This window comes from Carettochelys insculpta, chromosome 1 (genome assembly GCF_033958435.1).
Source record: "Carettochelys insculpta isolate YL-2023 chromosome 1, ASM3395843v1, whole genome shotgun sequence".
Lineage (NCBI taxonomy): Eukaryota > Metazoa > Chordata > Testudines > Carettochelyidae > Carettochelys > Carettochelys insculpta.
Window position 1 is genome coordinate 272,133,125 of NC_134137.1, and position 26,160 is coordinate 272,159,284.

Sequence of the window (26,160 nt, forward strand, 5' to 3'; positions counted from 1 at the left end):
AAGGAGCAGGTGCAAAACTTAGTTCCTTAGATCCCATGCTATCATTTAAATGAGTTGCTTCTCCTTTTTTGGCACCCAGAATCGTGACCGCTATTTCACACAGTTAGTGGTTGAGGGCTGAAGTTTAGGACAAAAAGTCCTGGAAAATGCTGTAAATTCAGCTTTTGTTTTGATATAAATGTTAGCCTGACCAAATTTAGTAGAGCAATTTAATTATTCCTGCAGTCTGAATGTTTTCTGACAGTAAAAGCATGAATACCTGGTTAATTTGCAATAAGGGTCTTAAGAAATCAAATCAAAATTAAAAACTTTTGTAAATGGCTTTTTAAGTTAGTAGAATATAAATTAGTCATTCAGATTTCTTTTAAAATTACTCTCCTCCTACCCCCGCCCACAACAGATGAGCTAAGCAAAGATACCTGCAAAATAAATGTATGAGGACTCAGCTGTAGGTGGATCATTTGGCTTCAAAGGTGTTTTTGTAACATGAATGTTTTTATTTTTAGATCATATCCTTGTTTGATTTGCTGAGATACTCCACGGGCCTATGCATGCAGATTGCTGCTCACCTTCGCATACATGTCTTCCGAATTTCAACACTTCAAGCTTCTGAACAGGTTCAAAATCATACTGACTGATTAGTATCTCAAGGAGAAGAGGAGGAGCAGTTAGGGGAATAATGAATGAACTAAATCCCCTTTTCAGGAATACAGATATAAACCTTTTCACGAAAAGTTCAGTAATTTGCTCATACGAAATAGGATTGTTTAAATAAGAAGTTGTGGAGAGTCTAATATGATTCATGCTTACATCATAAAGCATGAGTCCTTACTGTAGTATAAAACACCCATTCATTACTTTTGCTCATGGATTCATCAATCTGAAATCTGATTTGCCATCATGCACTCCTTGATTTAGAAAAGATAAAAGTACTACTAGAATTCTAAGAACTGTCTTTGCTGCACATGAAGAAAAGACTTTTTAATTTACATTGCTTCTAAAGTCTTAAACTGCTGAGCATTGCTCTGAAATTAATCAGATTTCTAGTCTGTGCCTAAAATTTGAAAATTAAGCCTGATTAAAAACTTACCATCCAGCAACTCACTGCTGCTGTTACCATATATGGTGCTTGATGCTGAAGAGAAGTTGATGGAACTCAGTACCTGACAAGTCCAGGTTTCTTTGTTATAAAAGATGAAGCAGAGAATGATGGGAAGAGAAAAGCCAGTCTTTTTGTTGTGGTGGCTTTTTTTGGTTTTGTTTTTTTAAAAAAACAAACTGCCCACCAATTTCAAGTAATATCATTTATCTCTGGGAGAACGGGGAAACTGGTTCAGGAATGAACCCTTCATTTTAGCTGTTATTGAAAATATAGTAGCTTGAATTTCCTTCTAAGGCCTGGCTTCTAATTTTGTACCCATTATAATTTGTAAGTAACAGTTAAGGTTCAAGTACCATCAAGTATTTAATTTGCTAGCATCATCAAATACCTTGACATCTAAATGGCATAAACTTTATCTATAGTTATGTGTAAAAGTAGTAAAATTGAAGGTGCAAATCTACAGGAACAAATATTTGACCTTATACATTTAGATTTCATCAGTAAGTGTCCTTTAACTGCAACAGTGCAACGCATCAGTATGCAACTGCCATCAAAATGTGTTCTCTATAGTTTTTACTTCATTGTTATCAAAGAGATGTGAGAGGTTTTTGAAACTGGCCGTTTAAGGAATTAAGCATAACTTCTCAGTACAGGGGAAAGCCTGGTATTTAAGCACAAAATAGACTATCGTAGCTCATAAAATGAATTATTGTAAAGCAATGTCCGGTGTGATGAAAGAGAGCTCAGGCTGTGAAATGGCCAGGCTGGTTAAGAGACTAGTCTATTTGAAAATACTCGTTAAAGCCAAAGGTAATCTAAAACCCAGTGTTTAAGTAAATGAGAATCAGCAGAAGAGATCTGATGTACTATAGCTACGGGCTAGTAACATTTCTGCTCAGTCTAATTTCTAGGTAACAGACAAGCTGTTTCAATAGACTAGTTACAGAAGCCCTTCAATGTGAAAGTACTTAATTTCTTAAGAGTCCAGTTCAACATTCCCAAAATTTGAATAAACTAAACACTTTTACTTTTTTGTGGGTGGCAAGGAACCAACATTATTTTTCCAATAACATTGTAATACAATCTTGTTAGACTTCAAGTGGTTGAAAACTGAACTTCCATGCACTTCTGATATATCTGCACTCCTGGGTTGGTGTTTCTTACTGTGTCTAATAAACTTGAAAAACTAATCTTTCTGAATAAAATTTTACTTTCTGGGCATGAGGTTTTCCACCCCTTTATTATTAGAGAATCCTATTGGAGAAAACAATCAATGGTCTCTGAAGCTACGCTGCAGTTGTAAACTTGGACCTGTAAGTCACTACTTGCTGTCAGTGGTGCTGTAATTTATTGTGAATCACATGACTTCCCCCAATCATGTAGACAAGACATAAGTTCATCCTCCTCCCCTCTTTAGTAAATGGGGAGAACAGCATCATGTGCAGATGAACTTCACATTCATTTCATGCATGTTATAAGATGCATGGTGAAAAACAGTAATGACAACTTTAATGGTTTTCTCTATAAATACTGTAAACAAGAATGGATTAATGAAAGAATTTTCAATAACTCAGCTGTTTCTCTTTCACAGCAAGCTTTTACTAATCACCAGGCTAAAGAAGCTTGTCTTGTATGCTCAAAACAAGTTGCAGTGTAGGATAGAGTTGATCCTGCTGGCATTAACATTGGGAGTGGGGTAATACTTTTTATTGGACTGAAACATTTGTTTGACTATTTATGAATATATCATGCCAGAAAAGACTGCAACTTACAGCATCATCTGATATATACTTAAAGCTAATATAAGCAGTGTCCCTTCACTTGGAAGCCATCAAAGACTTCCCACTTTAACGTGTCTTACCAGCAGAAGCCAATTAGTAGTGAATGAGTGTTTACCTACCTGCACTTTGACTTCATTGATTATCTGCTCTGAGTCCTAATAATCATTGTGGAAGAGTGTCTGCATGGTGATTACTAACTCAAAATTTCAAATAAGTAGGTTGGTTGTTTCCATTACATAGGCCATCACTGATCTCCTCTCTAGAAGATGAACTTATTTCTCTCCTCTATCTCAGTTCTAAGCAGAGATTGAAGAGTGGCCCTGAATACGTGAATAACTGGCCTATGCTTCCCTATCCAGAAAATTGTGTCAGTAGTTCCCTAAAAATAACAGGTTCCAGAATCCAAAAGGCAGCCAGAAAACTCAATTTTAAAATGTAAATATTAAGTAGTGGAGAAATATTTTATTGTCTGGTTTTGAAACCCCTTGGAAAACTGTCCTAAAAATACAATTTTAGGGGGAAAAATAATTTATGGGCCTATTACTATAAATACTTTTATAGAGTCAAAACTAAAATTGTCATTATAATTGAGTGTTAGTTCCTCCACCTTCATATTTGATGTCAAGCTAATGACCAAAAGTTGAAATATTTCAGGGACTTCCTAAAGGGTAAGAAATTAATCGGCATATGATGATTTTTCTGTAAACACATGCATAGAAACGCCAACCTGGCTGTAAAAAACAAATCAAAATGCAATGTACTGTAGTATACTAATATAAATTTATTTTAAACACTTAATTTTCACTAATCTGCCAAATTCTTTCAAAAAGCAGCAAGAGCTAACCCTTCCAACTACAGCTCTGGAGATGGGTATCCGCTTTAGTATCGCCCTCCAAGTTATTTCCATAAGAACTGATAGCTGTGTAGTGCAGACTGCATTGTAAATTGTTTAATTGAGCTTATTTAAACCAATTATGTGTGCAGTGCTGTAAAGCCAAAACACCTGGTCTAATGTGACTAACAAGTCTTTTCTTCTTCGCAGATGCTGTATCTTTGATGCAGTAAAGTACAATATACAGCTTATAATAAGGCAACTAATGATACTTTAAAAAAAAAAAAAGCCTCAACTATTAGTTCCTAAAATGGAAAAAGAGTAAACAAGATGCAATTTAATAACTTATATTACCACCAGAATCTAATTTTGTAATATACTTCTAATTCCTAAACTTTCTGATATATTATCCTGCTGAATATACCAGGTGTACACATAGAACCTGACTATTTTCATGGTTTCTATAGTTCACAATACAAAGTTGCAAAAGTACCTTTTTGTATAACAGCCTCAGGTTTTTAATGAGTCCTTTTAATACTGTGGTGTCATTACTAGTGGAATTTTGTAATCCATTTTGTATTAATACTATGTATTGTACAAAGGTTCATGTTCACCTGTTTCAAAAGGTAAACATCTATTAATCTCCATACTGCTATGATCTTACTTTTTATAATACTGCTTTAGGATTAGAAAAGCAACTTTTTTTGCAAAGATGTTAAGGAAGATACAAGCTCAGAAGGTTAAGATATCACTCATATTATTGTCTTTAAAAAGAATCCAGTTTCCAATCCCTTCCATTAATAACATGAAAAACACACCATTAAATGCACCAGTAACATTACCAAAACAATATGTGTAACAGTTTGATTAATAAGAACTCAAACTGGAATTTTAAAGCAACACTTATTTTTCCATGGCTAATGGCTATAATTGTATCATGTTACTTAGGTGCAAGTTGTTTCTTCACTGAGCCATCAGAATAACATGGACTGAAGAGACTTGCGAACAGTTGCCATCTCTTGCTGTTGCTGTTACAAGAAAGGAAATACTACTGAACAAATGCAACATTTAGGGAAAAAATACCATATCAGTGTGATATACTGAAAGAATTAAAAATGAATGTTAAATGATTTTACTACTTGACGTTCTGTCTTCGCTTTTTTTAAACTGTTTCCCCCCATAAATCAAAGCTAATACTTACAGTGTCCATCATGATTTTCTTTTGCAACATAGCCATTTCTTTGCGAAGTTCATTTTGTGCACCTACTAGAAGGTTTTCATGGTTCTTCTCCAGTTCTTCCATACTCTAAATGATACAAATATTTGTCACTTTTAACTACAACACCCTCTAGATTTTCAAACAGATGTTTCCTGTGCCTGAACCAGAAGTTAACAACTCCCTGAGTAACATACACCACTACTACCACATTCACAACAGCAGAACTGCAGAGTTACAAACTGACCAGTCAACTACACATCTCATTTAGAACAGACAGCAGAGACCCAAAAATAAGGAGGGGGAGGGGAGAATAAAATACAGTACTGTTAAACACAGACTACTTAAAGGCAAGGGTGTTTTTTAATAAGATACTTTAAATGAAACACATACATTTTCCTTAAGATGGTTAAAAGTCAAGTTGCAAAACTATATTAAATCAGTGTTCAGTTGTAACTTCTGAAAGAACTGTGACATTTTGTTCAGTTGAGTTTGTAACTCTGAAGTTCTTCTATGTGGTAATTAGCAATTTACAGCTGTCACAAAAGGGATTGCATCTATTCATTGTCTAGAGTGGAAAACATGCTGCAATACTGGGAAAACATTTTCTGTTTACAATACACTGAATATTGATTAGACTGACAACACTATGCAAAACATCTTACCTGTGTAGTAACAGGTTACAAAGGTTACAGCATAAAGCTCACATGGTGAGTAGAGCATGGAACTGAATAAAAGCTACAAAAGGCTTCTTGTAGCAGGGGTATGATAAGAAAACTACATGCTAAACACTACCAATTCTAACAGAAACCAATGGGAACTACAGGTGTGAAATGCCTCTGAAAATCAGGCCTGAGATCTTTTTTCACCTCCTGTATTTCATTCATAACTTAACTGGGCTCAACTGCATCTTTTTCCCCCTATTATTTGGGACCTACAATCCTGCAAACACATAAGACCACTCATAACTTTGAAACATGAGTTGTCCCATTGAGATAAATTAAGCTAAACATTTTGTATAAATAGGTGTGCAAGATGAGTCTTCATTTTATTTGGAAGTTCTAAGCACTACCATAATACTTTATTCCATTCACATTGCATGTTAAGTAGTAAATGTATTTTTTCTCACCAATTTTAATGATGCTTTTATATGACAGTATTTTCAAACGTTCAATTAGCAAGGTGTAGTTTAAATACTCATTTCAAATGTGTTCATCTAATATTAAGATGACAAAAAAACTGTTTTAGATTAGGTTTCTACCTTAGAAATAAAGTAGGAGAGCACCTGTTTTGTTTTCATGCTAATTGGGAGATCAGAAACCTACTCTGTTAGACCTGCCTGAAACTGAGAGAAGAGCTTTCCTGCCAAAAATGAGGTTTTGTGGGAAAATGTCATTTGAAAATAAAACTTTGATGTGAAATTCTGAAATGAAGACACTTTCCACTTCAGTTTACTTTTAAAAAAACAAAACATTTCTGGATTTCCCCCCACTTTCCCTCTTCTAATCTAACACTTAACATTTTCTTCAGTTGTTTTTTAAATTCAAAGTGGGGAAAAAGTAGGGCAAGAATTCTGAACATTATTTGCTTTACTGCACTCAGAAAAGGAAAAGATTATGAAAATAGTTCTTCTATAAACAAAAAAATGAAACCAATCTTCCAACAATTTCGAACCCAGCCCTCAAACAAAACCAGTAATCCAAATAGTTCAAATTTAAAAAATAATTAAACTTACTTTCATATGTGGTATACTCTGAATTTATTTTTTTTCCTCTTTTTGGCAACTATATCCACTTTTTAGAATGTAACTTTTCAATTAGTGTGCAACTACTATACTATATAGTAATTAAAAAAAGAAACACCAAAAAAAACCAGATTCATTCATGTCCTGCTAACTATGAAACTATCCCACTGCTGGCCACATAAAATTGAAGAATGTGCACTTAAATACTGCTGATTTTGTTTTTCAAATTCTAGGTATGGTAGCATTTAAACTGTTTCCTATTCTGTGGTCTTAAATTAAAAGACCACATTTAAACTATGGATATATATACTATATATAATCTGTTAGTCACCTCATCTATATTTGAGAGCTATGTGCACCTAGCTACAGACTCCACCTTCCTTCAAAAATTAGCAGAGCTATCTTATTTTAAAATAAGTCGTGACCATTTTACATTAAGTACAAATGAGTTGTATATGAAGGGTTAACAAGCAATGTTTTAATAACCAAGTAATCAATTTTAAGAGTCCATAATCTATTATACATATTACTTATGTTTTTCATGTATTTAACATGTTAGTCATTTACTAAAGATTTACATTAAGGACATGTTTATAAAATGTGTACCATGCTTTCAAAATACATTGTGGTTTTGTTAGTTGACAAAAAGTCATTTAAACTGAAGTGAATATTAACTGGCCCAGTTGAGCTTACTTCTGCAGAAAACTCCTGTTTTAACTGTTTTTTTTTTTTGCTGGGATCAGACTGAATACACAGTTTTAATATTAGTAGAACTGTTAAACTACTAAAATTATGAGCAATTGCAATTAAAAATCGTGATTAATCCCTATTAATAGCACACCATTTATTTAAAAATTTGGAATGCTTTCTATATTTTCAAATACATTCTTTCAGCTAAAATACAGATTACAAATTATAATGCTCACTTCAAATTTATTTTCATTACAAATGTTTGCAGTGTAAAAAAAACAAATAGAATTTTTCAATTCATTCTATACAAGTACTGCAGTGCAATCTGTCATGAAAGCTGAACTTACAAATGGAGAATGGATGTACAAAAAATCCCCTGTATTCAAAAACAGAAGTGTAAAACTTTAGAGCCACTTGGTCTGCTCAGTCCTAGTTCTTGTTTAGCCAGTTGCTCAAACAAGTTTCTTTACATTTGCAGGAGATAATTGTGCCCACTCCTTGTTCACAATGTCAACTGAAAGTGAGAACAGATACTCAGATGGCACAATTGTAGCACTATATGCCAAATGCACTAAAGATTCATAGGTCCCTTCTTCATTCACCCACAATTCCAGAGGACATGTGTCCATACTGACGACAGATGCTGCTCAGTAAGAATCCAAAGCAGTCCAGTGAAGACCAACACATTTATTTTCATCATCTGAGTCAGCAGAAAGGTTGATTTTTCTTTCTGGGCTGAGCGAGTTCTGTAGTTTCCATACTGTAAAGTTGCTCTATTAAGACTTCTGATAGCATGGTCCACCCCCTCCTCCCTCTCAGATTCTGGAAGGCATTTCAAATTCCTAAATGCTGGGTTAAGTGCTGTAGCTACTTTTAGAAATCTCACATATGTATCTTTTTTGTGTTTTGTCAAATCTGCTATGAAAGAGTTCTTAAAACCAAAGTCATCATCTTGGTCATCATCTGAGACTACTATAATATCAACGTTATAGTATTTAGGTAAAAATGAAGCTGGAGACATACAATTCTCCCCCAAGAAGTAAAGTCAGAAATTCAATTATTGTATTTTTAATGAGCATCATCAGCATGGGAGCATGCCCTCTGGAATGGTGGTCGAAGCATGAAGGGACATATTATTTTTTAGCATATCTGGCATGTAAGTACCTTGCAATGACAACTACAAAAGTCTCATGCGAATGCCTGTCCTCACTTTCACATGACATTTTATATAGAAGTGGCAACATTATCTCCTGAAAAGGTAAACAAACTTACTTGTTTGAGCAAGAGTAAGAAATGGGCAGCATTGCTGGCTGAGGAAGAAGTAGGATCAAGTAGACTTGTAGATGCTAAAGTTTTGTATTGTTTTGTTTTTTAATGCAATTATGTAACAAGTTGAACTTTCACAATAAAGAGATTGCATTATAGTACTTGTACGAGATGAACTGAAAATTTCTCATTTTATAATGCAAATATCTGTAATAAAATACAAAGTGAGTAGTGTACACTTTGGACTCTGTGTTGCAACTGAAATCAGTATTTGAAAATGTAAAATAATCCAAAAAGGTTTAATGTATTTCCACTGCTATTCTAGTTTAGTAGCGCAATTAAAACTGATTTTCTTAATCATGATTATTGAGTTCTGTGATTGACAGCCCAAAATATTAATTTATTAAATGTAATACCACTTAGTGTTTAGAAGACTTACACAACGATGCATAACTTACCATAAAAAATATTTTTAACTTATTTCAAATGAGTCTTTATCTTGCTATAAATAGCAACGGGTCACTATTCTGCTGGAGCCATTCACTCTTAGACTATGTCTAGACTAGAGCGTTTTGTTGACAAAATGGCCATTTTGTTGAGAAAACCTGTGGAGCGTCCAGATTCCCAAGGGTGCTCTGTTGACAGTAAGTCAACAGAACATAGCACTTTTGTTGATGGCTGTACCCCGCTCACCATGAGGGAAAATGCCTCTGTTGACAAAAAGCTGGTCTGGATGTTCTTGGGGGCCCTTCTGGTGACAGAAAGGGCTTCCAGGACACCAGGCAACCCTGTTTGCAGAGCTTCCAGTTGGCCATTTTGCTGCTAGAGCAGTCAGGCTTTTCTCTGATGACAGAGCAGATCGCTCTTTCATCTATTTGGGCATTCTGACTGTGATCTGTTGACAGACGTTTCATCAGAAGATACCTTCCAACAAAAACTTCTGATGACAAATCCCTCTAGTCTAGATAGAGCCTTAATGAGAGTGCTACCTGAAACACAAGCATAATAAATGCTAAGTTTTGGCTTATACTTTATTTTCAAGTAGTGTGAACTATATGAAATAGTTTACCCTTTTATTTAAAAGAATTCCATTTTCATAATCAAAAAGCAGTCAACTAACACTTTAAAGACTAGCAAAATGGTTTATTAGGTGAGCTTTCGTGGGACAGACCCACTTCTTCAGACCATAGCCAGACCAGAACAGACTCAATCTTTAAGGCACAGAGAACCAAAAACAGTAAGCAAGGAGGACAAATCAGAAAAAGATAATCAAGGTGAGCAAATCAGAGAGTGGAGGGGTGGGGGGGAAGGTCAAGAATTAGACTGAGCCAAGTATGCAGATAAGCCCCTATAATGACTCAGAAAGTTCCCATCACGATTTAAACCATGTGTTAATGTGCCGAATTTGAACATAAAAGCCAGCTTGGATGTTTCCCTGTCCAGAACGGTGCGATAATTCCTTTTCAGTAACACACATACCTTGAGGTCATTGACAGAATGCCCCATTCCATTAAAATGTTGGCTAACTGGTTTGTGGATCTGGAGTGTTTTGATGTCTGTTTTGTGCCCATTGACCCTTTGTCTAAGGGAGTTAGAAGTCTGTCCAATATACAAAGCATCTGGGCATTGTTGGCACATGATGGCATATATGATGTTAGTAGAGGAGCATGAGAAAGTGCCCGTGATTCTGTGAGTAACCTGGTTAGATCCAGTGATGGTATTGCCAGAGAAGATATGTGGAAAAGCTGGCAGCGGGCTTTGTTGCAGGGAAAGGGCTATACCCCAGAAATACCAGTCCTGGAACCTTTCCCTGCAACAAAGCCCGCTGCCAGCTTTGTCCACATATCTTCTCTGGAAGTACCATCACTGGACTAACCAGGTTACTCACAGAACCACAGGCACATTCTCATGCTCCTCTACTAACATCATATATGCCATCATGTGCCAACAATGCCCAGATGCTTTGTATATTGGACAGACTAACTCCCTTAGACAAAGGGTCAATGGGCACAAAACAGACATCAAAACACTCCAGATCCACAAACCAGTTAGCCAACATTTTAATGGAATGGGGCATTCTGTCAATGACCTCAAGGTATGTGTGTTACTGAAAAGGAATTATCGCACCGTTCTGGACAGGGAAACATCCGAGCTGGCTTTTATATTCAAATTTGGCACATTAACACATGGTTTAAATCGTGATGGGAACTTTCTGAGTCACTATAGGGGCTTGTCTACATACTTGGCTCAATCTAATTCTTGACCTTCCCCTCCACTCTCTGATTTGCTCACCTTGATTATCTTTTTCTGATTTGTCCTCCTTGCTTACTGTTTTTGGTTCTCTGTGCCTTAAAGATTGAGTCTGTTCTGGTGTGGCTATGGTCTGAAGAAGAGGGTCTGTCCCACGAAAGCTCACCTAATAAACCATTTTGCTAGTCTTTAAAGTGCTACTTGACTGCTTTTTGTTTTGATCGTGTATAGACTAGCACGGCTTCCTCTCTATTACATTGTCATAATAATAATCCACATCCTACACTTCACACAAAGTCACATTGGTGAACTAAAGTTGTGGTTACGCGTCCTTTGATTTCCATCTAACTGATCAGCTTAGCTCACACTAGTAAAGTTAAACAGATATAAACAGTTTTAATTAGATGTGTGTGCTCACAAAGGGGTTTGACTGGTTTAATCAAGTAATTTTTTAAAACAGATTTTGAGGACAACTTACGTATTTAGACAACACATTAATGTTCAATAGATCTTTGCAAACTACAAAATAACAGAACACAAACATTCTTGATTAATTAAAGGGAATGTCTAAGGTTCTCTTACTAGCATCATCCTTAAATTGATTTTAATTCAATAATTATTTGAAAATACAGGGAATGTTAATCCTATTTTATCTGTAAATTTCAATGCAGCTTTATTTATGGCATCACTGAGAATCCCTCTAACAGAATCATGGTCTGGCTTTAAAAAAGATGCATATACTGGACCTTTAAGAACTGCTCATACAGCTGTTTGATAGTTTTCAGTCTCTGACCCTGAACTATTCTTGCCTGTTGAAAAACCTTCTGTTGCTGGCGAAACATATTCTAAAGCACAAAGAAGAGCCACGTTAATTGACAAGCAGTAGTTAGATAGGTCCACGCTGTCAGCATTCAGAAGAATTCTAGAATCTATGACATGGATCGCTGTTAGAAATCCAAATCTATTCTCTAGGCCTATGTTGCTGGCTGGGGACAGGACAACTTGTAGACTATGTGTACACAGCAGCATTAGTACAAAATAAGCTATTCTGGAAAAGATTTTTCTGAAATAACTTATTTTGAAATAGCATATCTAAAATGCATACCGAAATAGAGCCACCACACACACTAGACTTTTTTCTGATTAAAGCCCTAGAAAGTTCTATAGCTTTTTTTTGCAATAACACCTCTTCCCTTTGTGTACAGCCCCTATTCTGAAATATCTGTTTTGGAATGGGCACCATTCCTGGTAGAATGAGGTTTACAGAATTTAAAATAAGCTGTCTGCTATTTTGAAATTATTTGAAATAGTGTTTTTTCTGTGTAGATGTTCACAAAGTTGTTTTGGAATAGTGTCCATTATTCTGAAATTGTGTAGACACACCCGTAAACAGTAGAGTAACATAATTTCTTCCAAATAATCTGAACTGGTACAATGGGTTCCTGGAGTAATTGTGCTACTCCACTATTACATTGCTTCTTTCCTGCATTGTTAGGAAGACCTGCCCTCACTCTTTGGTCCCAGTGAACAGAATCCAGTGTAAATGCTGTAAATTCCCCAAAGTCATCCTACACTACACACACTTGGCATTGCTTACTTATTCCCATTCCAAGCATGATGTCTTGGTCACTCTTACCTAGCCCTGTCTTCAGTGATTTGTGTGGAAACTTGCCCATGTATGACAGGACATTTAGGATCTGCTCTCATCTTCCATGGGAACCTTGTTTTTTTCTACAGGTGATCAGCATCTGGCTTCTGCACTTGAGAAATACTTACCGCTAAACTGATCATGCTAAGGAGAGATACATCAACATCAAATTGTCTTTATCACCTCTTCAGTTTGCAATATATTGATAAACAATTCACACTTGTGAAGTTCTGTAAACTTCAAGACTATGTCTATACAAGAAGCATCTGTCAACAGAAGTGACTGTCGGAAGGGATTTCCAAGCAAAACTTCTGTCGACAGATTGTGTCTACACATAAAAGCAGATCAAAAGAGCAATCCAGCTGACAAAGCAGCCAGGCTGCCTGGCCCTCTTTCGACAGAATGGCTGAATGGAAGCTCTGCAAACAGGGCTGGCCGGTGAACCAGAAGGCCTGTCTGTGGACAAAAGGGCCCCAGAGCATCTACACAGCTGTTCTGTAAACAGAACACTGTTGAGGGAGGCATTACACCTGAACAGATAGATATGCTACTGGTGGATGTGTCAAGTTTTTTGACAGACTGTCAAAAAGCACATGTGTGTAGAGGCTCTGCAGGTTTTTCCAACAAAAGCCCAGTTTTGCTGGAAAAAAACCCCTCGTGTAGACATAGCCTAAGAGACAGGCAGTCCCCCACACCATGGTTTGTCTGAAATTCACCTAATATGCATTTATACCTGTTGGAGGTTGGTGTCTAACAAGAACAATTAGCTTTTGTGAATTTATTACAAGGCAAACGTATCAAACAACTGCCAGGCTGGAAACAAACCGCTAGTTTTTCTTCCTGTTCTTCTGCTTTCTGCATGTCCATATCCCATTGTTGAAATAAGGTCTGGAACTGCTGGGAATACTCATGGTTGAGCTTCTGCCTATAAATACATTACAACACCATCTAGGTTTTACTAACCACCTAAGAAAAGTGCTATATCTCATCTCAATTTTACAGGTGGAGAAACATGTCTCAGTTGACATCGTTATAGCAATTGTAGAGCCACTAATGCCAGAAGAAACACTTTTAAAATATTCTGTTTAGAAACAATACTGTTTACATAGGATTAGAAAAGGAACTGCTTAAATGCTGATTTCTGTGGTTGCAAGGGTTTGGAAGTGGGAAGAAAGGAAAAGGAAGTTCTATTTTCTTGAACCTGAAGATCTGGGGCTTGCATAATTTTTCTGCCAATATGTAGGGAATGGCACAAAATAAGACCTAAGCAAGTTTTTACTCATTAAAGTGCTGAAACATGACCCTAAAAGTTTTCTGTGAACACTCTGAAAAACTAATAACCCAGACCATTTTTTTATGGCTAAACTAATGTCATTTAAAATTATGCACGGACAGAGAGCATTTAAATACACTCCCCAGGTCAATACCAAAATCTGAGTAAACATCAGAGATATCCAACTAACTCCAAGTTTTTAGGGGTGATTATTAAATAAAAATTAGGGAGATTTGCTGAACCTTAATTTGGGTTCAAGTCAAAACTGCAAAGCAAAATACAGGGGGATGGGGGGGGAGGAAGGGTTTGGTGTGGGGCCTTGAATGCTTGCGTGTTTTAGATGTGCTCCTGTACATGTTACACTTACCACGACCCTTTGGTCTCCCTCCCCACCCCCACAGAAACTGGGACCTTTCCTCCCTCCCCCCACCACATCTATTGCTTGAAGGACGGGGGGCTGGTCCCCAAGGAACAACCACCAAACAGAGAGAAGCAAAAGGTAGGCACTAGGAAAGCTTCCCTACTATTCCATGTAGAGTATCTCCTTCCAAATAAAGTGGTATGGACAGGACTTACATTGATGTAACTTGTATCTTCTTCTTACTCTTGAGCAACATCAGTTGCATCCATTTAAGCAATGGCACAGGTCAACCCCAGAACTGAGTTACACTAGTCTTTCCAAATGAGTGCAAATAAATCCTCTGTATCTTACTGTTGAGTATTGTATATATTTTATAGATGTCTGAATTTTAAATATTTTGCCAGTACCATTTTTCACATCCCTTTGCCTTTAAGGCTTGTCTGTATGAGTATATGACTCAAAGGGAAAGAAAAATAATGAATAAATAGTTTTAAAAAATCCAAAAGTTACCTAAGATTAGTTTTCAATACATAAGGGCTATTTCTACATTACAAAGATCTTTCCAAAGAAGCTTTCAGATCTCTTCCAAAAGAGCTTCTTTTGGAAGAGTGCATTCACATACAAAAAAGCAGATCAAAAAGTGATCTGCTCTTTCAAAAGAGAGCATCCACACAGCTCCCACTCTTTCGAAAGACTGGGCTGGGGATTGAAAATGAAGACTGTTCTCTCGAAATAAGGGCACTGTGGAGCACCTACATACATTTTCTTTCGAAAGGAGCTGCTCCTCCTGAAATGGTAAAGGAAGAGTGATTGTGAAAAGAGCACCACATTCTTTCAATATACTTGCAAAAGAATGCTTTTTGTGTGTAGACGCTCCATGGGCTCTTTCAAAAGAGCCTCCTTTTTTCGAAAAATCTTTCAAAAGAACTTGCTAGTATAGACACAGCCAATAAAACTTATGAGTAATAAAACTTTTCAGTTTTTAAAAAGCATTTGACTTTTTAAAAACACAATAAAACCTTAGTGAAAACTTCTACTGAATTTTTTTCAGTTTTAAAGTAAAAAACATTTTTGACCAAAAAATAAGAAAAATTTTTGTTTGCTCAGAAACTTTCATATCAAATTTCTCTTTCTTGAAATGAATTACATGTGTTACTCTATTGCCACTTATTTAAACAAAGTAGACACACTTAACTAGATGTTTGGGCAGGAAGTTCCTTTTGGCCCAAGTAGATAGGACAGAATTCTCTGATAACTTGACAACAGAATCTGCGATCCAGAAAAACAAATAAAACACATTTTTTTCCCCAGGAATATGTGTAATTTTTACCTCTGTTCTTGCTGTGTTTTCCAAACATGTTCAATTTTCTGGTTACTGGTTTTTAGAGAAGCCTTAGTATACATTTCTAATCTCTTCCTCTTAGCCAAGAGAGCCTTATTAATGTCAGCTGTATTTGGACAAATAACAATCAGAAACTGTATTGCAATAGACCTTGAATGAATTTTATTAGGAATTTAAAATATTTTACTCTTGCCATTTTTAATATAACTCATGCTTTAGTGAAGTACATGCAAAATTTTGCAATTAAAAAATTGCTTTGATGACTTGGGTACTGATACTTAAAATGTGATTTTCTGAAAAAGCAGTGACTAAAATTGTTTTGGAAAAAATACTTGTTAAAGGTACTTGGACTGAAGTAGCAATAAAATATGTGAAAGTACAGGACTACCAACAGTGTCAAAATCTCTTAAATGAATTTAAGTGATAAACCATTTTTCATTTTTTAATCACACTAAGTCCCTTTAAAAATGGATAGTCTGAATAAAATCACTGTTTTATTATGACATATATAAATTTGTTTGGAAGGGTATTAAACAAATTACAAGTTTACCCAATTTCATGCCTGTAACAACAACTTTGTTCTTTCTGCTATACATTACTTCAAGACTGTATCAGATGATTCCTTAGGCTTTGTCTATACGAGAGCATAAAGTCGAACTTAAGGTATTTAGCTTGATTTTACAATGTGACTATCTTCACTGCAAATACCATTAGGTCAAGTTTAAGGGGCACTAAGGTCGCCTTCCCCACGCTGTCCCTCTCAGGCAGAGTAACGCCAAGTTTGAATTTAAAAGGTCAAATAGTGCTAGTGGAGAAACAGGGTAACTTTAAATTGATTTTATTGGCCCCCAGAAGTTTCCCACAATGCCCAAGATGTGTCCGTTCTGGCCATTTTCACTTCCACTGCTCTCGAAGTGTGCAGGAAGTACGTAACAGGAAGCCTGTCAATTGGACTTCATTTTCCTTCTGGCAAGCGGGGCTAGCAGAACTTAGGAGTAATTGCATCTAGCTATGATTTCTCAGGGTCACAAAAGAGCTCCAGCATGAAGCCATCAGGGGATCCAGGATCTCATTTCTGTATTGGGTGGATGAATCTATGCTAAGTAAACTCCAGGGACACTCAGCAGTGCTGGGTAAAAAAAAAACACTGATCTTGTATTGTTCCATTAATGTATGTCAGTTTTTACTTTCTGCTGCAAAGTAACTGTATCCAATGCTATAAACACATTAAACCTTGAATAATGTTATTAATTTACTGTTATAAAAGAAATTGGACTATATACTTCCAAAAGGGTTACTTAAACATTAATACTTCTTAATTCTATGCTATATGAATAATATTATTTTAAAATATATTTACCTCCAAATCGTTCCAACATAGTCTGTACTTCACCCCTACAAAATATTGTTTCAAAAACTCGTTATGACTATATTTGTATAAATGACAAAATTAAAAACAGTGTTTATACCTCAAAGTGTAACTCCCCATTTTAAACATCCATTTACTGTATTATTATTTGTAACTGTTGACAAAAAGGTCACTGTTATACAAGACTAAACTATAGCAGTCCATGTGCTGAAGAACTTACAAGCTAAGAGAAATACAACATGACACAGGATGCAGTAGGAAGTCAGGGATAAACTTGCATGATTTTTCTGTTACAGTTTTCTATTAACTAACTTCCTGGGGACAACAAGGGAGTATTCACTGTCTGAAAAGGGGATATTGCTGAGGAAAAGAGAATGAAGTGGTACACCAATACTGGAAGGAGAATGCTATATGAGGATGATGAGGGACACTGAAAGAGAAGTGTGTCATCATGACTGGCATCACTGCAGGGGGTGCAGATACAAGACAAACTGAAAGAGGATGGATTTATAGATCATTTCTAAGGATAAAAACTATAAGACTAAACAGGTATGTGTGGCAGTAGGGAAAAAGACTAAATAAGGCCATGACATTCTGGGCCACAGGAAAAAAGATATCTCTTGACTATATGCATCTTTTCTGTGCACAGAAGAAGATGGTTTCTATCCTAATGCTCAAGCCTTCACAGACTGAAATCTACTGACTTATAACAACTCTTTATTTTCAAACAAAAGCTTCAAAAGACTGACTTTACTTGTAAAAACAATTGGATCTTTTCAGGTAATAATGGATGCATTTAATTTTTGAAAGCATGACTATCATTCTCAAGAAAAATAAGAATTGTGGAAGAAATTCAGAAAAATTATACAACTGTCTGAAGTGGAATAAAGCAAGGATCTTGAGAAGCAGGAAAGCAAATATAACTTTTGTAGCTGATAGTTGCAGTTCCCCAAAAGATGGCATTGCAATATGAAATACACAGAGGTTTTCTTTTGTTTAAACATAACTATAGTCAGTCCTACTTTACAAATAGATTACTAATATATTTTACTGTTTTTAAAAAATAGATTCTAGTAGAAAATAGGCATATTAAATTTCAGTAATAGCTATGTGGATTTTTTTTCTTAATAAAAGTAGGATTTTTAAGCAAATTACCCCACATCTTCTTCAACTACAGCATGAGGAGTCACTGAAGGTCTCTTCTTCCCATGTTTATCAATTACTGGAGTGTCACCTTTATATATTAAAAACAAACAAAACGGATGCCACTTAAAATATTTTGCTGGAAATTATTTTACTCACACATAATTCTGCTTTCTTACAAGACTATATCGTGTAGGATTCCCAGCTTGGATCTTAGCTCTCTAGCATGAAACAAGTTGGAACTCCTCTATCTTTTCATTATGTGGTGCACTGGAATCTGGGCACAAATCCCTCCCTTGGTATTAGATTTGAACTGGCTCTGCTTCCACTCCTCCTGCAACCTGCTCTATCACTTCCTTAATGCAAAAGTGACAGCAACTTAGACAGTGAACATCTGCCAAAACTCATGACAATTAACTCAAATATGGAAATAATTTAAAATGTGGGGGAGGAGGGATAGCTCAGTTGTTTGATAATTGGCCTGCTGAACCCAGGGTTGTGAGTTCAATCCTTGAGGGGGCCATTTAGGGATTGGGGCAAATAGATGTCAGGGATGGTGCTTGGCCCTGCTAAGAGGACAGGGGACTGGACAAGATGACCTCCTGAGGTCCCTTCCAGTTCTAGGAGGTGTGTGTGTGTGTATAGCAAATAGCTTACAACTAAATCTAAATCCAAAGAGGTGAGTGAATGCCAGTACTGTGAAATGTTATCTTTAAGAAAGCATAATTACAGATAACTAACTATCCGTTCTTTAGAAAAGATTCCAAATAGACAGGATTTCCACTATTGGTCAGCAAGAAATCTGAGGGCTATCTCATACTGGAACCAGAAATAAATATTACCAAAAATGTATTTATTAACCTTTCACATTTCTTAAATAAATAATATTATCCATAGTCCAGACTCTCACTAGACATTCTGAAGAACAATAAACTCTAGGGACTGACTGCACAAGCTTGAGTATCCCTCTCAAAAAATACCATTAACACAGACCAACTAAACACACACAAAAAGACTCCTGATGCCAAAACCAAGAATTTTTGCCTCAAGTAACTGAGAGTGACTTCCCTTAAAAGTATAATCTGTGCTGTATCCAAAATAAATCAGATGTGATTATACCTACTTGAGGTTTAGTATACTACAGAGTGATGTGACAAATTCTTCAGAGTTTGCAGCCAAACAAAGCATTCATACGCAACCCAGCAGCCTGAATATGAGACAGCAGCCTAAAGTCCTCTGATTTTACTATCTCAGACAAATACCGCAAATTATTTAGTTGGAAAAAAGAAGAGAGAAAACCCAAAAAAGCACATGCCTGTTGAAAGATTGCACCAAAAACAGGTAACAAAGGCAGCTTAGAGTTCCTGGAAAGAACATCTTTGTTGGCTATGTTCACAAAGTAACTGCATGAGTGATATCAGAGGGAACAAAACACATGATGAGGGAATGAAACACCAGGGAGCGGCTCATGCCTCCACAGGTTGAAAACCACTGCCCTAGTTTTTATTTTTACATGTATATATATGAGACAGCAGTGTGTGTGTGTGTGTGTGTGTGTGTGTGTACACAGAGAGAGAGAGAGAGAGAAAAGTTGAACCAGGGAATTTGCTGAACCAGGGGAGGTCAGTGCTGGCCTGGGACTCTGCTTTCATCTGGCCCCGAGGGCTCCACTTTCCCCGCAGCTGCCCATCTTTTCTTTCCCCCTACAGCTGGGCACTCCCTTCTCCCAGCCCCCTGCCCAGCAACAGTTCTGGCTACAGCTATCCAGTTTGTCTGCATGAATGTTCCCCCAGGGTTGCCGACAATGCCAGACCAGGGCATTGCCAGAGGAGGGAAGTATGAATTATGGAGGTTTAACCTGTATAAAAAATAACTAAGGCAGTGGTTTTCAATCTGTGGCTCACAGATCCTTGAAGATCCTCAGTCTATGGCTATGTCTACACTAGAGTGATCTGTTGACAGATCTGGTGACAGATCATGGCCAGACTGCCAAACACATCAAAACAACGATCTGCTCTGTCGACAGAGAAGGGTCAGACTGCCCAGCTACTCTCTTGACAAAATGGCCAACCAGAAGTACAACAGACAGGCCTGCCGGGTGTCCCAGAAGCCCCATCTGTCGACGGACTGCCACCGGAATGTCCAGACCACCTTTCTGTCGACAGAATCTGTCAACAGAGGCATTCTTCCTCATGGGTGAGCAGGACGAGGCTGTTGACAAAAGTGCTGCATGCTGTCGATTTACTGTCAACAGAACACTGGGAATCTGGACACTCCCTGGGTTTTGTCAACAGAACACCAGTTTTGTCGACACAACCCTCTAGTGTAGATACAACCTATGTGTAAGGGACATACAACAGGTAACTAGGAAAACTGTTTCAGATCCTAAAAAGGCATTCTGTTTTTCTGATATATTAAAAGTATGTAAATATCCATATATCAACTCAAAACCAGGAAGCACTGTCGTTACCACAGAAGATCATAGTTTTTCACATTTTCTGATGCTGTGGAAAATGCCCCATGCCAAGCACACATAATATTTATAGTTGAATTCTATTCAGTCAGTTGTCAATCTAAGATTTCTACGGTAAGGGTCCATGGACCACAGCTTGGAACCTCCTTTTGACATTTTTAGGGATCTGCGAATGAAAACAGGTTGAAAACCACTGAAAAAATGAAGCTTCAGGCTCTTCCATAGAAGGAATCTGAGATCAAAGTATGGGAATCCTGGTGTGCTACCTTCTGGACATCAACGAACTAACAAAGCTCACTGAAGGAGAGTAATAACAGAGAGGGAGCCGTGCTAGTCTATACACTATCAAAACAAAAAGCAGTCAAGTAGCACTTTAAAGACTAGCAAAATAGTTTATTAGATGAGCTTTCGTGGGACAGACCCACTTCTTCAGTCCATAGCCGCTGTTCTGGTCTGGCTATGGTCTGAAGAAGTGGGTCTGTACCACGAAAGCTCACCTAATAAACTATTTTGCTAGTCTTTAAAGTGCTACTTGACTGCTTTCTGTTTTGAAGGAGAGTAAGCACTTTTTACAATATATTCAACATCAGTTCCTTTTCTGACATGACATACGGAAATAGAACCACAGCTGTGAAAATGAAGCACTTCCGTTGTCTATTCAAAACTTCTCTTCAGAAATTAGTTTTCTTGGCATCTGATGAAAAGTCCATAAAAACTGACACAATTATTTTGATACCTAATGTACAAGAGATCACATATAAATGGTGACTGCAGCATGTTGCATGCCTCCCAATAGCTAGAAAACTACATCATCTGCTATTTGCACAAACTAATTCTGTGAAAATGCCTTTCGTTTCACTCTGAAGGGCTACCACCATTTGGTTGGTCAGTTCTAAATTAAGTCCAATTATAATATTTTTCTAACAAAGCATGCCTCTTATGACAAAGTACACTTTTGCAAGACAGAAGAAGCAAGTCAGCTGCTGACTGGCTGACCTCTCCTCCCCTTTCCCCTTTCTTTCCTTGTTACGTATATCCCTCTTGCCCTCTCCATCTCATCCTTATTTCTCAGGACATTTTTCCCCACTGTTTTTCACTCTCTGCTCTTCCCTTCTTTCCATGGGCAGCACCACAATCCAACCTTCTGACAATCAAAATATTTTCCTTGAACAGCCTGGCACATCTATCATTATTAGCACCTGTTAGACCTGATCTGTGCATTGTCCTTACTTCTTTTTGTCCATGTGGCTCAAACAGAGGATAGAGAATAATATTATGCTAAACCAGAAGAAAAGAGCATGCAGCTGTTGCCTGAGCAGTGCTTCCATGTCATCAAGGGCCTACTGTGAACAACAAAACAAGAGCACCATCTTGGAGACTGAAGAATGAGAGTGAGTTTAAAAAATCTTATTCTATTATAGGCACCACACATGAAACTGTTTCATTGTTTAAAAAAAGTTCTCTCCAGGTGATGGTCATTCAAAATCTCTAATGTAGAAGTTGAGCCATCCGCAGCAAAATTAAGAAATCTAACTAAATTAGGTAATTACTGTGACATTGAAACTACTTTGTTTTTATTCAGCATGAGCAATGCCAATAATAAACAGCACAGTATTACTAATCTTGCAGTAACTTTAAACATATACACAGATAGTTCATATTCCAGGACACATACTGCACCTTCCCTAATATCTTCCTCTGATCCACTCAAGTTTTTCTTTTCTTCTTCTTGAAAGTCATAGGCATGTATGGCTTGAGCTTCCTGTACTGGCTTAGCAGCTTTCCCAGCATGCTTTCTTCCAGATGGTGCCATAACCTACTGTAATAAACACACAGTAAAATCTTTCATATCCGGCAGACAGCTATCCAAACATTCTGGAGAATAGTGAGGTATACTTAGCAATGCATCACACTAAAAAAAACCAAGATTAGATATTAAGAAATAAAAATGTATGCAGACTACTTTATCAGCAACAGTAGTGTTGTATACTGTAAACTTATACTGTATTTGCTGTATTTATATTTATTTATTTATATTTACTTTCACTATATTGTATTTATGGAAAATGTAACTGAAATTTACTTATGGTTAAAATGCCAGTTATTTGAGAGTTCCGGATGATAAAATACTAGATATGAGACAGTTTACTCTACTGTATTTGTTAACCACCAATTCCCATCATTTTTTAAAGAGTGAAATTCTAGTGACTCCTACTGGAAATATGGAAAATAAAACCTCAAACCCATATATACTCATTTTCTGAATTATTTTCATTTTAGCTATGCTTTGTAGACACCATGGCTGTGTCTACACATGCCCCAAACTTCGAAATGGCCATGCAAATGGCCATTTCGAAGTTTACTAATGAAGCGCTGAAATGCATATTCAGCGCTTCATTAGCATGCGGGCGGCAGCGGCGCTTCGAAATTGACGAGCCTTGCCGCCGCGCGTCGCGTCCAGACGGGGCTCCTTTTCGAAAGGGCCCCGCCTACTTCGAAGTCCCCTTATTCCCATGAGTTCATGGGAATAAGGGGACTTCAAAGAAGGTGGCGTCCTTTCGAAAAGGAGCCCCGTCTGGACGCGACGCGCGGCGGCAAGGCTCGTCAATTTCGAAGCGCCGCTGCCGCCCGCATGCTAATGAAGCGCTGAATATGCATTTCAGCGCTTCATTAGTAAACTTCGAAATTTCGAAGTTTGGGGCACGTGTAGACACAGCCCATGTGTGGTATAGCTGGCATAAAGAAATGCATTTATATTTTTAAAATATTGATATTGCCCCTGTAAATATATAGCATGCATTTAATTACTTCAAATATTAGAATTATGTGGTCCTTCATAAAACGAATGGTTAACATTACATATTTTGGAGAACAGTTTTTAAATATTGTCAAAAGTATGCATGTGCTAAAATGGCATTAAAAACCTTTCTTAATGCTTTCTGTTCAAGAAAATTACATATATAATACAATGTGTTGGAGTGCATGGCTGCACTAAAATACTAAATTACATGAGCAGAATATGGCTGTGGAAGTATTCTAGCCCACAGAAGTGCTTTCCAAGCTATGCTTTAGGGTAGTTCTGTGTATGGCTGGGTCTACACAGAGGGCTACTGCTGGCAGTTCAGGCAAATGAGCAGTTTCATAATTGCAAATGGTTGCTCATTAGCATAATCACATGGATAATTAGCATAGCCATACACATTCTCACTGCCCACAGAAGCGGCTTCCAGAAGTAAATAGGCCATGTAGATATGGCTCTGCCGGCAAAAAACCCCTCTGTCGCCAGTCCCCTATACCTCAATTAGCTTCTGCAGGGAAGAAGATTTTGCATGGCTATGCTAATTAGCCACATGATTATGCTAATGAGTAGGTATTTGCAAATGTGAGACTACTTATTAGCATGAAGCTACTGGCAATACCTCTCCATGCAGACCCAGCCTATGTGTTACAGTGACCTATACTTTTAAAAATTCCTTCAACATAAAAATAACCAAGTTTCTTAAGGTAAAGGAGGATGAAAAAGGGAAATAAAATGTAGTCTTAGGTTAGCTCTTCTTCCAAATATGAGTGCCAAGGAAAAAGTGTATCCAGCTCAGTGAGTTATTGTGTCTGGACAGTATTCAAACATAAGTGGAAGTGTCACCAGGTACTCCACACCCCAAGCAAAGATAATTTTGATACCAGAACTTTTTTCCCCGACTGAGAAGAAAACACAACAACCTAAAGCAATGGCAACCTAAATGAGGCCCTAACCTAGAGATACAGTATCAGCAAATACCTCTACACCATGGGTGTCCAACCTTTTGGCTTTCCTGGGCCGCACTGAGTGAAGAGGAATTGTCTTGGGCCACATATAAAAATATATAATATAGTTAATGTATATAAATCACATAATAATGTTAGAAGTTTGCGATCTTGTGGGGCTGCATTACTAGCTGTCCAGGGCTGTATGCAGCCCGCGGGCCACGCGTTGGACATGCCTGCTCTACACAGTACCTGTCATCTCAAAATGTTGAATAAACAAGCTGATATACACCACTATACTAATGTGCAGATGTATTTTAAAAAGATGACCCTACCCATGCACCTCAAACTACAACACTGTTGTATAGCTGAACACTCCATAAACAGACTGAAAATTAACTTCCATACTACTCAATTAACAAGCCACCATTCCCTCCTCGCTCACACTCTGAATTCCCATTAAGGCTTATTTCACCTCAAGGTTCTGGTACAATTCCCACTGCCTTCAAAGGTTTGCTCAAGTGCTTATCTCATTAGGTCAACTCTTAACAGGTTTTGCAAGTAGATGTGTAATACCTATAAATGAATAGAGTAACTCAATTGAAAACTACCTTTTTCAAATAAAGGGAAATAAAAATCAGAATCATGTTTATTCGTACTGAGGTTGAGGAGTCAAAAATTAAGATTCCCACAGCATCCCTCACATCGACAGAGCTTCCTACTTCTATTTTTGCTGTTATATCTTCCCTTGAAAATTTCTGTATAAAATAAATAGATGGTGAGTTTATACTGTTAAAGGAAACTTAACAGTTTGAAGATCAATAAATTATGACTTGATTCCCATACTGGAAATGTCTTCAGGGATTTTTTTTTTAACTAAATGTGTAAGTATATATATTTAAATTCCCATTGTAGGGTTGCCAGTTTTGGTTGAATATATTCACGGAGGTTTCAGCACATGACAATTTCAAATCTTGGAGACCCCAAGACAATCTCGGTGGGTTGCTGACCATAACCCTAATAAGAGATCTCCTCAAAAAAAATCTTAAAATGAACCTCCCGTGAGAGAAAATTTTAGGACAAATCTGCAATCCGAGGGAACATGGGGAAGACGAGTGGGTCACAGCCAGTGTGGGGGCTCCAAGCAGTGGGTCTGGCGCCATAAAGCCTAGTCAAAAACAACAAGAAGTCCTGTGGCACCTTATAAACTAACAGATATTTTGGACCATAAGCTCTCGTGAGTAAAGACCCACTTCATCAGACGCATGAGTTGAAGCGGGTCTCTGCCCACGACAGCTTATGCTGCAAAATGTCTGTCAGTCTCTAAGGTGCCACAGGACGACTTCTTGGTCTCGAAGACACCGACTAACTCCATGACCTCACTAAAGTCTAGTCAGTTTACGGAGTGCAAATCTGGGAGTGCTGAGGGTTCCTAGCCACGGTCTGTATTTACTGCTTTCGGCGTAAGGCCACTGTCTGGGCCGGCGACTTCCGCCTCCCCCAGCGACAGCAGGGAGTCACTGGACGGACAGGGGTCAGATCCGGGCCGCCGGCGACGCGGGACTGCACCTCGCCATCGACGTAGTTAGTTTTCTCCGGGTGCGCGGACCTTGGCCTGGCCTGGGATGGCCGGTAAATAACAACATAGCCAAGTGACGCCACCTCCTCTCCGAGCAAAGTAGCCCCGGTCCTCTCCCGCCCTCACCCACCCCGGGCGCCAGTCACAGCCCGGCCCCGCCGCCCCCGGGTAGGGTGAAGTTAGAACCGCATTGCCTGCAAATGTCCCCTCCGCGTCAGACTCTGGGTAACGCGGCGTGTGAGCGCGGCCCGCCCCAAGCAGCGCCAACCTGGCGGCGCTGACTGAGGGGCAAAGCGAGAGCCTCGCACCGCAACTCCCCCGGCCGCTCCGCCTGAGCGCCTCGCCGC

General features: G+C 37.8%; 2 protein-coding genes across 3 annotated transcripts in view; one reads left to right on the forward strand and one right to left on the reverse strand.

Annotated features, from left to right (window-relative positions):
* CHPT1 (choline phosphotransferase 1) overlaps positions 1-4,853 on the forward strand; it is a 38,900-nt gene extending 34,047 nt beyond the window's left edge. Inside the window, exons 8-9 of the mRNA XM_075007550.1 lie at positions 507-617; positions 4,664-4,853. Of these exons, the coding sequence (XP_074863651.1) occupies positions 507-617; positions 4,664-4,708 (156 nt within the window). The 3' untranslated portion in view covers positions 4,709-4,853. The remainder of the gene's footprint in view (positions 1-506; positions 618-4,663) is intronic.
* SYCP3 (synaptonemal complex protein 3) lies at positions 649-26,160 on the reverse strand. 2 transcript variants are annotated; one of them, XM_075007563.1, is made up of 10 exons: positions 26,082-26,134; positions 24,846-24,992; positions 22,171-22,309; positions 18,030-18,108; positions 16,866-16,900; positions 15,494-15,611; positions 13,355-13,454; positions 11,628-11,726; positions 4,917-5,021; positions 649-4,743 (listed from the first exon to the last, which is right to left on the reverse strand). In XM_075007563.1, exons 3-10 carry the CDS (start codon positions 22,301-22,303, stop codon positions 4,690-4,692), a joined length of 723 nt encoding a protein of 240 aa, XP_074863664.1. In that variant the 5' UTR covers positions 22,304-22,309; positions 24,846-24,992; positions 26,082-26,134; the 3' UTR covers positions 649-4,689. The 2 variants fall into 2 exon arrangements, with proteins under 2 accessions (XP_074863664.1, XP_074863672.1); XM_075007571.1 differs by lacking the exons at positions 11,628-11,726; positions 24,846-24,992 and having other exon boundaries at positions 26,082-26,160.

What these genes read in the sequence shown, in the direction of transcription:
- SYCP3 (XM_075007563.1), bottom strand. Translation starts at nt 22,303, where the DNA reads ATGGCACCATCTGGAAGAAAGCATGCTGGGAAAGCTGCTAAGCCAGTA. An exon ending in TATGTTGGAACGATTTGGAG is followed by an intron (nt 15,612 to 16,865) that starts GTAAATATATTT and finishes GTCCAAATACAG; the next exon opens with CTGACATTAATAAGGCTCTC. An exon ending in AAAACACAGCAAGAACAGAG is followed by an intron (nt 13,455 to 15,493) that starts GTAAAAATTACA and finishes ATGTATTTATAG; the next exon opens with GCAGAAGCTCAACCATGAGT.